A 12,156-nucleotide genomic window follows, 5' to 3' on the forward strand; every position below is an offset into this window, starting at 1 on the left:
AAAGAATCAGGTGCTTAAACATTGAATTTGTTTGTGGTATTTAAAGAACATAGCTGCATTCAGATGCCTTTTACAAGCATTTAAACCTTTTAAAGGTGAAGCAAAAAGATTTCTTTCAAAAAATCTTGAGAAAAAAGGCAATGAGCAGCTTAATAAGAAACCTCCCAAAAATTGTAATAAGTTCCTAAACCGGTGGCAGGAAACTGACCTGAAAATTAGCTATAAAGATGAGGTGCGGTGCTACTAAATTGTCTAAAGCCTAGGGGGAATTTTTTGCACTTTTTTCAGGTTATTTGCTTGTTGTTGTTTTTTTTACTTACCAGCTTATTTTCAGGTCATTTTCTTGTAGCTTTTTACTTATTTCTTGTTTTTGGTTGGTTTCTTTTAAAATTGTGCATTCCTAATTCCCATACTTTGAAGAAAAACCAAGACCAATTGCTCAGGTTTCGAAGAGTTAAATCAATGATTTAACATTCTAAAATGTACATCTCAATTACAGTAGTCGGACAGCTTGGCCTATACTGCCATCTGAAGGTTAGAATCACACAAGGAAAAGCAATAGAGTACTGGCCTTTCCTTATTTTTGATTACAGACTGTAGCTTAAATGACAAAAACATACAAAATTTAGTACAAGTTTTATAAAATTCACATTTTGCTTGATAATTGTACTCATAATATAATTTATTTATTTATTTATTTATTTTGATAATTTATTACAAAACATTTTATAAATGTATGTATTTTATGCAAAAATATTAATTTGCAAAGCAGCTAGTAACTAAAGCTTTCAGATAAATGTAAAGGGTACAATATTTCTCACTGAAATGTAGTAGAGTGAAGTATAACTTGGCATGACAAGAACAGACTCATGTTTTAAAAAAAAAACTCCAAGTATATAGTACATAGTAAATTCATAGTATAGCATGTTTAAAATACTACAAAAGAAGTCATAGAATAATATTTTTTAAAAAATTAAAAAAAAGTCATAGTATAGTACATTGGGAAAACTCCAAACATTTTTGATTTATTATGTTAAATGCAAAAAAAAAGTCATAACATGTCCAAAATACTGCAAAAAGGTCTTAATATAACGTGATGAAAATACTGCAAAAAACATCATAGCGTTTAATGTTGAAAAAAGTTATAGTATAATATGTCGACAAAACTGCAGGAAAGGTCTTTCTCATCCCAACACGTTCCATGTATGATGCGCTAACTTTCCTCCTGCATTTGTTGTATTTTTCGGGATGGCATGACTTTTCAAAATGCACTTGTGTTTTGACAGGAAATGTACATTATGTGGTCGTGGTGAGGAGACGTGGCAGACGCAGCTGTGGAGAACGATGGTACAAGCTGCTGTGCAGCGTCTTCACTTTGATGTGAAGAGATTGGAGCAGACAGTGTGGTGGCTGAGATGCTGCCCTGTGGGTGAGAGATTTGCATTTTTCTATGATGCTCTTTTAATTGTATCTTATAATGTTATGAGACTGATGTCTGTAAGAAGGAGTGTTTCTCATATTCTCATGTGTCTCATAGAACCACAGGTAAAAAAAAGACATTGGATTTTGGGGTGAACTGTCCCTTTACAGAGTCTGTTCCCCCAAATTTTAACACCTTACCACTAAAATTAATGCATTTGAAAAAATGAACAGGAACTTATTTCTCCAGAAATGAAGTCTTGAAGTAGAAGTACTTTATTGTCCTTTACGTTACAAAAATTGGAAATTTCCCCCCTGGCATTTTTGCAATGTAAAACAGACAATAAAGGCCACTTGACATATTCAAGAGCAATCTTAAAACCTCAGCACATGAAACCAGAAATGTCAATTTGGCTAAAAAGCACATAGCTTAACATAAGAAAACTGATCCAGGTTTCAAAGACTTAATTTTGGTGAATTGTCCCTTTAAGCTTAAACAATCAGATACAAGTGCACTCCTCAGGTATTATGTTGGGCAAGGTCTCATACTTGAACGAGTACCCGCCATCAGACGTTGTGGTGATCCTCAGCGACCTCATGGTCCCCGGGACCGGAGCGCAGCACTGTGTGATCCCTAGCATGGCGCTGGGTCGATCCCAGGCAGAGCAGTTCCCATGACAGTAATAGAAAGTCAGCACCTTTGGATGGACAATCCAGTTGTCCCAGCCCAGCTCCTCAAAGCTGATGTCAATCTGTGCTCTGTTGCAGTCGCTGAGCTGAGGTCTGTTCTGTGAGGGCCGCTGCAGCAAGTCGATAGCTGAGGGAGACCAGGGGATGGTTAAGGGTGCGTGGCGGGTTGAGCGGACAGGCCCACGAGGCTGAGCGTTGAGGTGGAGAAAGGGTGTCTTGTCTGCTTCGTTGTTGAGGCACTGACAGGATGGGCAGCGGACCTGAAGCAGGAAAGGGCCCTCAGCCACAGGAGCCAGCAGGTTTTGATCCAGGTGGTAGGTGGTCCATCCGTCTGAGCTCGTCTTTGATGGAGCATCCGCCACCAGAAGAAGCTTCTGTGTTGAAGTGACCGCGAACAGCTGGGCAGAGGAGTTAGTTTGGGTTTCTTTGCCTGCGAAGAACCAGAAATGGGCAGATGTGACCAGGGTTTCCTGGTTGTTCACTGAGGGCTGGAAGTAATATGTGAAGTGGCTGTTGCTGAGTTCTCCAGGTGATGAGTCAGTGCTGGTGCACGATGAGTCTGCAAAAGTGAAATGAGAGAGCAGTTAGTGAAGGTCATTGCATTTTTATTGGGCAACTTCCGCAGTTTTTTTTTTTTTTTTTTGACAAACCGCACATATACAAAACATAACTTAAAAAGGACACCACAGGTAAAAATAAATAAATTAATTAATTAAAATAATATATCTGAAAGATCAAGCAATTTAAGTGAAATGTACAGAAATGATAAATGATGCAGGCAAAATGAGGAACACAAGTAGGTAAATAAATAAATTATGAACAAGAAACCAAACCAAACAAAATATGCAACAAGACAAATAAACATACAAATACATTCAGTCAGAGGATTCGGAAAGAAAGTGGCATAATTTTCCAAAAGCTAAACAACACTTTTATTGTTATTTATTAAGATGACTGACTAAATAAGAGCCTCCAGTTCCAGGAGGAAAGATACAAACTTAGGAGTCGATTGAGAGAATTGCTGTTTGTGAATGAAAAATGTAGCTTTTAAATTAACAAAATTCATTAAATATTAAAGAGCAGTTTTGTCTGAATTTTCACAATAACAGGTGATATCCTTGAGGCTAGTCTTGCTGAGGTACAGATGGACTCCAGGACATTGTGACATCACTGTGAGTCAGAGGAGTGCTTTTCTTTGTGTTGTTTTGTGTGTCTTGGTTGTAATTCTCTGTCTCTTATTATTTTGTCTCTTTTTATTGTCAATTGTGCCTCTGCGGTTGTTATGTGGTTTTTGTTTTATCTGTTAGTCTCTCTGTAGTCACTTGGTGTCTCTTTGTGGTTTTTTTCCCCATTTTTGTCGTTAATTTATGTCTTTTTATACTTCATTTGCATCTATTTGTGGTTATTTTGAGACTTTTGTTGGTTGAGTGACATTTCGGAAGTTACAGCTAGGGCAGCGTGTGACATTTTCGGCTTCTGGGTCTGTGTGACACAAGAGCACTTGCTTACACTTACGATTATTTGTATAAGTTTATATAAAAAACTAATATGAAGTGCAAGTATTTGGCTTCATTTGTTTCACATATGAAGTAAGCATTTAGTGAGTTTGCTATCAGTAATGTGATGTCAATGTTAGGATTAGCAAAACGATAACTATGTGGAAAATCTGACAAAAAGGCAATGTAATTTTAAAGAAAAAAATTAAATTAAATCTTAATTTATGCACTCTAAAACATAAAGAGAAAATATTTCAAATTCATTTTTTAACATGATTAGGGCCATTTTTGTGCTGTTGCAAGAAAAATATAATAAAATTTTGCAATCCAGGAGTGTAATTCTAAATAATTTTTAGTCTTTAAAAAATCTGACTCAAACAAACAAAAAAAAAAAGACACTTTTTAATTAAGGATCCAAAATGAAAATATAGTCTTTTGGAGTGAAACTGTGCACATGTGAGAATATTCTAATTAAAAATAATACTGATAATAATAATAACAGCAAAGCTTCTCACCAGAACTGGGGAACAGAATAATTTGAGACATCTCCTGGGTTTGACTGGTTTGATGGTTAACCCACGCTGTCCTGCTTGTCCTGGGGGCCCTCCGGGGTGCATGCCTTGCTTCTGGCTGTGCCGTGTCCCCGTTAGAACCCTGCACTGTGGTCAGCGGCGGCTCCTCTAGCCCGAGGCCCTCCAGGAGCCGCTCTCTGAACCAGGACAACACCGCTTCCCGGGACAGCTCCTCTCCCCTGCAGGTTTGTGTCAGAACATTGATCCACAGAGGGGCCAGGATGATTAGAGCACAGGACATCGTGACCGTACTGTAGGACAACTGCTTGACACTGTTGGGCGTAAAATACCTTCAGGTGTAACAACAAAAAAGTCCAAAATGAAAGTGCAATTAGCTCCAGAAAACTGATTCTCCTATGTGACTTTCTGTATTCTCACACATATTTGATCGGCTCTGCAGCTTTGAATCTGAGCGAAGTCTGCAAGCAAAAGCATGTTGCCAGCACATAAATGGAAGATAGCAAAGAACGGCCTTGATGGCTGGGAGGTGGCATTATCTGTTTCTGTGGCTGTTTCACACAGTATCAAGAGAATGTGTCCGCATGTTGCAGTTTCATCTTTTGTGTCCTCCAGACTTGCTTTTGGTTAGAAATCAGCCACTGTCACACACTGTAAATGTACATTAATAATGTAGGAGTGTTACTTATGCACACTTTTACTTCATCATATCTAACTCACACCTGTTTTCTTACTAAACAAAAAGCCTTTGTCTACTGTAAGGGGAACATGAGTATGCCTTCTTTATCTGGCTGGCCTTGATTCCTTGAACCTGTCGCGCAGAATTTTTTATTTTTTTCATAATGTGTGTCTATGTGCTATTTAACAGGCCAAGGACAAATCAACCAATAGTCTTCGAGCCATCCTCAGTGTTATCAGCATCACTTGTGCAAGCCGTCAGACGACCTGCCTGGGAAGAAAAGAGGGACACAACAAATGTCTACTTGTGAGTTACACACTTTGTTTTTGTTCTGTTTTCTGTTTTTTTTTTTTTGCTTTAGGTGTTTTATGAAACTACAAAACAAAAAAAAAACTCAATCTGATCCCTTTTTCAAAACATTTTCAGCTTAATCCAGTTCACGATCCATTACTTGAGAATTACCTTCCTATTTAAATTATGACTTTATTTGCATAATATTCCAACTCTTTTTCTTGAAAGCTTACAACTTTATTTTTGAAACAATATGCCTTTATTCTCAACCACTCCATTGTTTTTTTTTGTTTTGTTTTTTATTAATGTGGCCCTAATACTCTGTCATACAAAAGAGACTTGGGAACAAAGAAAAAAGACCAGCATACAGTTACAACAGTTGAGCAACCACCACTAAGCAACACTAAGAATTAAAAAACATATTTCGGAGTGATAAAAAAGGAACAACTATAAATTCTTCATAAGAAACAAGACTCTAACATCATAAGTAATTATAATTCTTTCCATATCAAAATGTGCATAAACAAATCCAGTGCTGGGTTTTTGAAAGTTAACTTCATAATATTGTAATCGTTAAATTTAAATGACAGATTTTTAGGTAGTTTGGAAAAGGGGAGCTCTTTAATCATGCGATGTATATCCACTGTTTTTAGTAAATAAAGCAGTTGTTACATTAAAAAACAAGTTTCAAAAATTAGCATCTTGTATCAAACATTGGTTCAGAGGCAGATGAGTCTTGTTTGTTTTGATACTCATTCTCTCTGGCACCATCTGCTGGTGCTTGCTGGGATTTCACCTTGAACACATCCAGCCTCTCAGGAAGGATCCCCTTGTTAAACAGGATCATGGCCACATATGAAAACATGAGGATGGAGACTAGAGCGGACAGCATGCAAATGGTCTTAACAGGAGAACGCTGAATGTAAACCCCGTCCACCAAAGTGCAACCTGGGAACTGCAGAATAACAGGGAGGCCTAACAACGGCTCTCCACACAACAGTCTCATCACCACTGCAACCAGGTAGCCTGCGATTGCACCGTAACCGTTGGAAACCTCAGTGAAGAGGACGCAGATCAGTTGCGGGAACATAATCGTGTAGGTCAAGTCTGAGCCTAGGATCCAGAACACCAAAATACCACCATCCAGGTTAGTGAGGGATGTTCCCACAAGTCCTGCAACCACTATGGAGAGCCGAATCACCCACTGCAACTCTTTATCTGATGCCTACAGAGGAGAATAACACATAAGTGGATATTTACACCCCAAATAACACCCAAAAATTGCCACTTTCATGCTCCTGTTCCTGATACCTGACTCCTGATCGTCTGGTAGATGTTGTTGGTGAAGATGGTGGTCGCAGATAAGAGAAAAGAGTCAGCAGATGACATCACAGCAGCAGCGACAGCTCCGATGCCAAAAGCAGAAATGTAGCTCGGGGTTAAATGCTGAAGGATGATGGGCAACACCATGGCTGTCTCCCCTCGCTCATATGGAGAGGGAGAACCATATGATGTGGAGTTCCAATCTTGAAACAAACACAGGCAACAGTTAACTCTGCATTTACTAATCTGGTTGTGTTGAAGATACCACAGAGTCATAAATGTACCTGTTGAAGCTGCAACAGCAGCAATCAACACTGACGGGAGTCCAGCAATGACGACTCCTCCTGCTGCTATGAAACAGATGGTTCTGGCTGTGGATGCTGAGCTGGAAGAGAGCGTCCTTTGATGGAAATCCTGAACGGCCATATTCCCGACAGCCTGGAAGATGTGAAACAAACCAAAATACCATCCTCTTTTTATACTATGGTTAAGAAGTCACAATCCAATATACTTTTATTCTGACCTTATTCTTACCATAACTAAGAAATCATCAATCCATCTACCAACTTCATTAGACTTAAGCTGACCGAGCCAGGAGGCCTGATACGTGTGGTTGAACGCTGTTTTAGTGATGTCCGTATAGAGGTCGCTTGCTAGAACAAAAGGGACGCACAGCCACTGTGAAAAGAGAAGATTAGATTTTCAAACAACCCATTAATTGGATGAGAAATATGTCTGCATTGTGTAAAACTCACCAGGCTAATAAGCACCAGTGAGAGTTGGATGACGTCAGTGTAAGCAACTGAATAGAGACCTCCGAGGACGGTGTAGATGATCGCCACTGCAGCAGAGATCCAGACGCAAACACCGAAGGGTAGATCTAAGATGACAGTCATGGTCGCCCCTGAAACAGACGCATGCACAAATTTAAATGAAAAATTAGACAAATTTGGTCTTTGGCTCGAGACCACTAAAGGTCTTTTCTTGGACTCAGCTGCTTTTTTATTCAGTCTTGTCTCTATTTTAGCCTGTGGAAAAAAAAGGAGTATTTGAAAAAAGATATGTTGAGTTCAGCTCATTAGTATTTGTTTGCTGAGAGAAAACTTTTTCCCACACATAAAATTCACCTTTCACCTCTTTTATCAAGACATTTCTCATGGCACACTCATACGTACACACATATACAAAATATATGGAAACAAAAGAGATGATTGAAGATAAATTGTCAATCATTTTCTATTAATATTTTTATGGGAATGTGGATCTTTCAGATCACTTTGCGGAAAGCAGATAGTTTGCATCTTCCATATTTTACCAAAAGTGCGTCCTGCAGTGGTTTGATCTGGATCCTGACAGTCTTGCCCTGCCTTTGTCTCAGTCTTAACCCCTCAAAGTTTTGGTCTTGTCTTGGTCTCAATATACTCAGGTCTTGGTTATGACTCGGTCTCAACACATAAATGTCTTGGTCCTGAAACATTCTGGTCTTTACTACAACATTGAGAGAAATTGTGCATTTGAGTGTATTTGCATATTTGTACCCAGAGAAATCAATAATCCAGGAACCCATATGATTTCAACTATGACTGGAACAATGGCGAGAACCGCGGCCAGTGCCTTTCCATACTTCCTCTGAAATGGATCCATCATGCTGATGTAATTTTTCTCCCTCATTGGCTTCGCAAAGAACAATCCACCTTAAAATTACAAAAGGGAGGCAAATTACAAAAGGGAAAAATGCGAACTTAGTTTAGATGTTGAAAGTTTCTTATTAAAAGTTATTGAGTCTTACCAATAATGAAGGAAACAGAGACCTGCAGAGGAATGAGAGCCCAGATAAGACCTTTGGTGGGATCGTACACAGACTCTGCAACACCAATGATAAAGGCACCGCCAACCCAAGTAGCTGCAATGGGATATAAACAAACCCACAGGTGCAATAACTGATGTTTTAAATGCTCTTCAGAGACAGCAGATGTAGAAATCAAAGTACCATGTACTGTTGGTAAGAAAGTAAGATCACATTAAATTAACCTCAACTCACCTGTCATTGTAAATACTCCCATTACCAAGCTGACTCTGCGGTTCGCTAAAAAGGAAACTTCTACATGACTACTGTGCATGTCTTTCTCCATCTTCTTAGATTTTAGGGATGCCCAGATGCCAGTTCCCAACACAAGCAAGTAGAACGCAACCATAACTGTAACTCCTGGTATGTTGAGAGCCATCGTGGATCATGAACACTCTCTACTCCCTCAGCTCAAGAGAGCCCAGGTTTTTAACTTGTTGCATCAAATTAAAATAAATTGGCTTCTGGACATATTAACTGTTATTAAAATAATATGCATATGGAAATTAATTCAGGGACAAACTAGAACATACAAAAATCGAACATTTGCATTTTTTTTTCTCCACTGAGCTTGTTTCTGTTTAACCTGAGAAAGGGTAAAAAGAACAAGGTCATTTGAGGTACCATGTTCTGGTAACATCAGAATCTCATTTAGGTCTTATACAGCATTTTGTGACATTCCTTTGTACTTGATGGGGTTTTATCTTTTGCATTATAGGCAGTTGTTTATGTGTTAAAACTAAACATATTCTCATTATTATTATTATTATTATTATTGTGATTATTATTACCATTATTATTATTATTATTATTCAGATTATCATAATTATTATTAGTAAAAGATTTTTTTTTTGGGGGGGGGGGTTAGCCTTTATTGACAGGACAGTGGTAGATAAAAGGGGCCTCAGCCTATATAGGTAACACACTCTACCAGGTGAGATAGATGTTGCCCCATGATTAATAATTTTATCTAAAACATTTTTCACCTCAGGAGATCAGGTCAGAAACGTTTTTGTGAGTGCACCTCAGATTCAGTGTTAATTATTTTCATATTATAGTCAAATAAAATGAAAATGAGAACGTTTTCTGTGACGTTAAAACAAGAAAAAACACATCAGTTTGGGTTTGGGATGGCAAAAAAATCATAATGTACTTTGATTGAAAAAAAGTGCACATAGTCATAGTTTAGAGTGCAAAAACATTGGGGGGGGGGCAGCATAGTAAAGTATGCAAAAAAAAAAACATAAAAAAGATCATAGTGTGTCAAAGTCATGATATAGTATGCAAAAAATGTAATTTTATAGTAGGCCAAGTCAAAGTATCAAGTAAAGAACACCCCCCCACCACTCCAAAAAAAAAAAAATCATCGCAGACTATGACAAAAAAGTCGTAGGTTGTTATGCAAAACAAAATGTATATACAAAAACGTCACAGTATAGTATGCGAAAAAAGCCATGAAAATATATAGTCTAGTATGCCAACAAGTCATAGTAAAATAAACTATACAATATACTGTCTGAATATAAACATGTAGCCAAATATATGTGATTTTTGGTGATAAAAATTCCGCTTTTCAAACATCTTTGCTCAGCAGCAGCAGTCATTAGTTGACGTCAAAGCAAACATCATCGTGACGTAGGTTGTACACAAGGAAGTGTTTTGAACGCGCCATCTCAGCCGTGTAGCCAACACAGAGTCATATATCTTAAATTTACAGTTTTTCTATTAACTATATTAGCGGCACTCTGGGTTAACGCGACTCAATCGTTAGACAACGACATTGCGTAAAAGTCTACCCACAATACTGAATGGTGACGAGCTTGGAGCACGTGCAGAAGGTAAGCTCGTGGCTGTGAAGTTAGTGTCTGCAACGATTCCCACAACAAGGCTGAAGTTAGCTTCAGAGTCGTAGCTTCCGTTTTGCCCATATGAGAACCTTAACTTGCATTACTGACACACTTTTGCTTGGTTGTCTGCACGTTTTACTGCTGTGCATGCACGTTAGACATTTTCGGTAAAGACTCAACGCTGTCCGAAACCCACCTTAACATTTTTGAAACCTTTACTGCTTTTGTGGAAATGCACAAAACGCGACATTTCACTGCATTTTGCATGTAGACCACATTGAGCCAGGACCAGATCTGAAACCCAGGACACTCCAGAAAGACTAGTGAGTCTTTAACACAGTTTAAAATTTGTCAAACTTTACATTTATTTGTGAAAACGCACAAAAAAGGAGGGAGAGACAATGCAAAACAATGGGACATTTCACTGTGACCACATTGAGCCAGGTCCAAAACAAAAACATACTTAGTCCTGTCAAATCTGGACTAGTTTTCCCAGAGAAAGATTATTTAAAATGAAGTTTCACAATTGTGAAACCTTTATTTTGTGAAAGTGCAAAGAATTACTAACTTCAGCATCATTGTCCCCCACCAGGTTCCTCCCATGTGGGCCTAGAAGAATTCAGAGATATTGGAGAGTCAGAAACATCTATGGCCATGGCGAACAGAAGAGTCTTTCCTCTTGATAGATGCCCTGAAGAAAGATGCGGAAAGACTGCGACTGAAGAGGTAAGACATGGATCACCTGGTTGTCCTAAATGCATCACATTGGTTCAGAATGATTTCATTGCCACCTCATGTTTGAAAAGTGGACATTACAAAAAAAAATCTCATATATCAAGAAACGCATGTAAGCTGTAAATTTGCCCTTAGGAACATTATTTTGGGCTTCACTTGGCAAAAAATGGCTTGTTAGGGACAAATTTTGTGTTTGTTAAACAGATAAAGAGCTTTCCTTTAAAATCAAGCATTGAATATATACAACTAAAAAAGAGACGAGAGATTGAGACCAGCATATTTTGGGAGGATGTTCAACATGAGGGACTGTTCATTATTTATCAGTGGGGAGGGGGTGGTGCAAAACAAGGGAGGAAGTTCAGGCGTTTTTTTAAGCATTGGGGAGGGAGCTATGTTTTTGATTTGGCTTAGGGGAGATATTCAACATAAAATAGATGGGTTTTTTTGTATTTATAAAACCCACAAGAGGGTTTGAAAAGGATGAAGTCAAACATTATGTCTCTTACCTATTTTTTTGTTGTTTAGTCTTTCTGGCCTTTTTTTAATTTATTTATTTTTTTTTACTTTTTTTGTCTAGTTCTCCCCATTTGTCTTGTGCTTTTAAGTGCTCTCTTGTCAATCACTTGTATTGCACCATTAAAAAAAGTTATAAAAAATACATAAAACAGATTAAAATAAATAAAAGTCTGCAAAATCACACAAAAAATGAAATATAGATGAGTGCACTCAGATGTCAGTGTGTGAAACTGGTGCATCACTGGGGCTTTTATTTTGCTGAAAGCTGTAAATTGATGTAATTTACTGTGTCGACCACAAGAGAGCGTTAAAGTACTTCATCACAAGATGCGTGTGTTCAATGCAGTGACATGTTTTTGGGCAAAACACATTATGAATATAAAATATTTTGCCTCTAACATTTAATGGTTGAAAAAAAAAACACATGGATTTTGATTGTTTTATATTTTAACTGAAACTGTATGCACATATTGATTTCAACAACCTTAACTTAACATTAACTCTTTGTCTAATCATAATGTTGAGGAAGGAAAAGGTTTAAAAATAGTTCATTGAGGTAAAACTAGAGCAATACTACATATTTATTTATAATTCCTTCAACACTTACACGTTTACTGTAGCTTTATATTGTCATGAATAACCTGTAAATATACAACCTCAATTACAAGATAGTTGGGACGCCGTAAAACATAAATACAAACGGAATGTAATGACTGGTAAATATGTTTTGACCTATATTCTGTTGAATGCAATACAAAGACAATATATGTAATATTTAAACTCA

At 37.7% G+C, this 12,156-nt stretch overlaps 3 protein-coding genes across 3 annotated transcripts in view; 1 reads left to right on the forward strand and 2 right to left on the reverse strand.

Moving 5' to 3' along the window:
• Positions 1 to 701: 701 nt before the first annotated feature.
• inha (inhibin subunit alpha) lies at positions 702 to 4,468 on the reverse strand. The gene is made up of 2 exons (XM_042513454.2): positions 4,121 to 4,468; positions 702 to 2,668 (listed from the first exon to the last, which is right to left on the reverse strand). Exons 1-2 carry the CDS (start codon positions 4,416 to 4,418, stop codon positions 1,920 to 1,922), a joined length of 1,047 nt encoding a protein of 348 aa, XP_042369388.2. The 5' UTR covers positions 4,419 to 4,468; the 3' UTR covers positions 702 to 1,919.
• Positions 4,469 to 5,283: 815 nt separating this feature from the next.
• On the reverse strand, positions 5,284 to 8,668 carry LOC121963956 (high-affinity choline transporter 1-like). The gene is made up of 8 exons (XM_042514193.2): positions 8,470 to 8,668; positions 8,218 to 8,331; positions 7,967 to 8,122; positions 7,184 to 7,332; positions 6,963 to 7,106; positions 6,713 to 6,866; positions 6,417 to 6,631; positions 5,284 to 6,330 (listed from the first exon to the last, which is right to left on the reverse strand). Exons 1-8 carry the CDS (start codon positions 8,651 to 8,653, stop codon positions 5,800 to 5,802), a joined length of 1,647 nt encoding a protein of 548 aa, XP_042370127.2. The 5' UTR covers positions 8,654 to 8,668; the 3' UTR covers positions 5,284 to 5,799.
• Positions 8,669 to 9,941: 1,273 nt separating this feature from the next.
• spega (striated muscle enriched protein kinase a) overlaps positions 9,942 to 12,156 on the forward strand; it is an 88,381-nt gene continuing 86,166 nt past the window's right edge. Inside the window, exons 1-2 of the mRNA XM_042512895.2 lie at positions 9,942 to 10,112; positions 10,714 to 10,847. The gene's annotated coding sequence lies outside the window, so the exon portion shown is untranslated. The remainder of the gene's footprint in view (positions 10,113 to 10,713; positions 10,848 to 12,156) is intronic.

The sequence above is a fragment of the Plectropomus leopardus genome, chromosome 24, assembly GCF_026936395.1.
Source record: "Plectropomus leopardus strain MGB_pleo_1.0 chromosome 24, ASM2693639v1, whole genome shotgun sequence".
In the NCBI taxonomy this organism is placed as follows: Eukaryota; Metazoa; Chordata; class Actinopteri; order Perciformes; family Serranidae; genus Plectropomus; species Plectropomus leopardus.

Excerpts from the sequence above, each read along its gene's own strand:
- inha (XM_042513454.2), bottom strand. The coding sequence starts at position 4,418 with ATGTCCTGTGCTCTAATCATCCTGGCCCCTCTGTGGATCAATGTTCTG. Across the intron at positions 2,669-4,120 it reads TATTCTGTTCCCCAGTTCTG|ACTCATCGTGCACCAGCACT; the intron begins GTGAGAAGCTTT and ends TCACTTTTGCAG.
- LOC121963956 (XM_042514193.2), bottom strand. The coding sequence starts at position 8,653 with ATGGCTCTCAACATACCAGGAGTTACAGTTATGGTTGCGTTCTACTTG. Across the intron at positions 7,333-7,966 it reads TGGATTATTGATTTCTCTGG|GGGCGACCATGACTGTCATC; the intron begins GTACAAATATGC and ends CGTCTGTTTCAG. Across the intron at positions 7,107-7,183 it reads CACTGGTGCTTATTAGCCTG|TGGCTGTGCGTCCCTTTTGT; the intron begins GTGAGTTTTACA and ends CTCTTTTCACAG.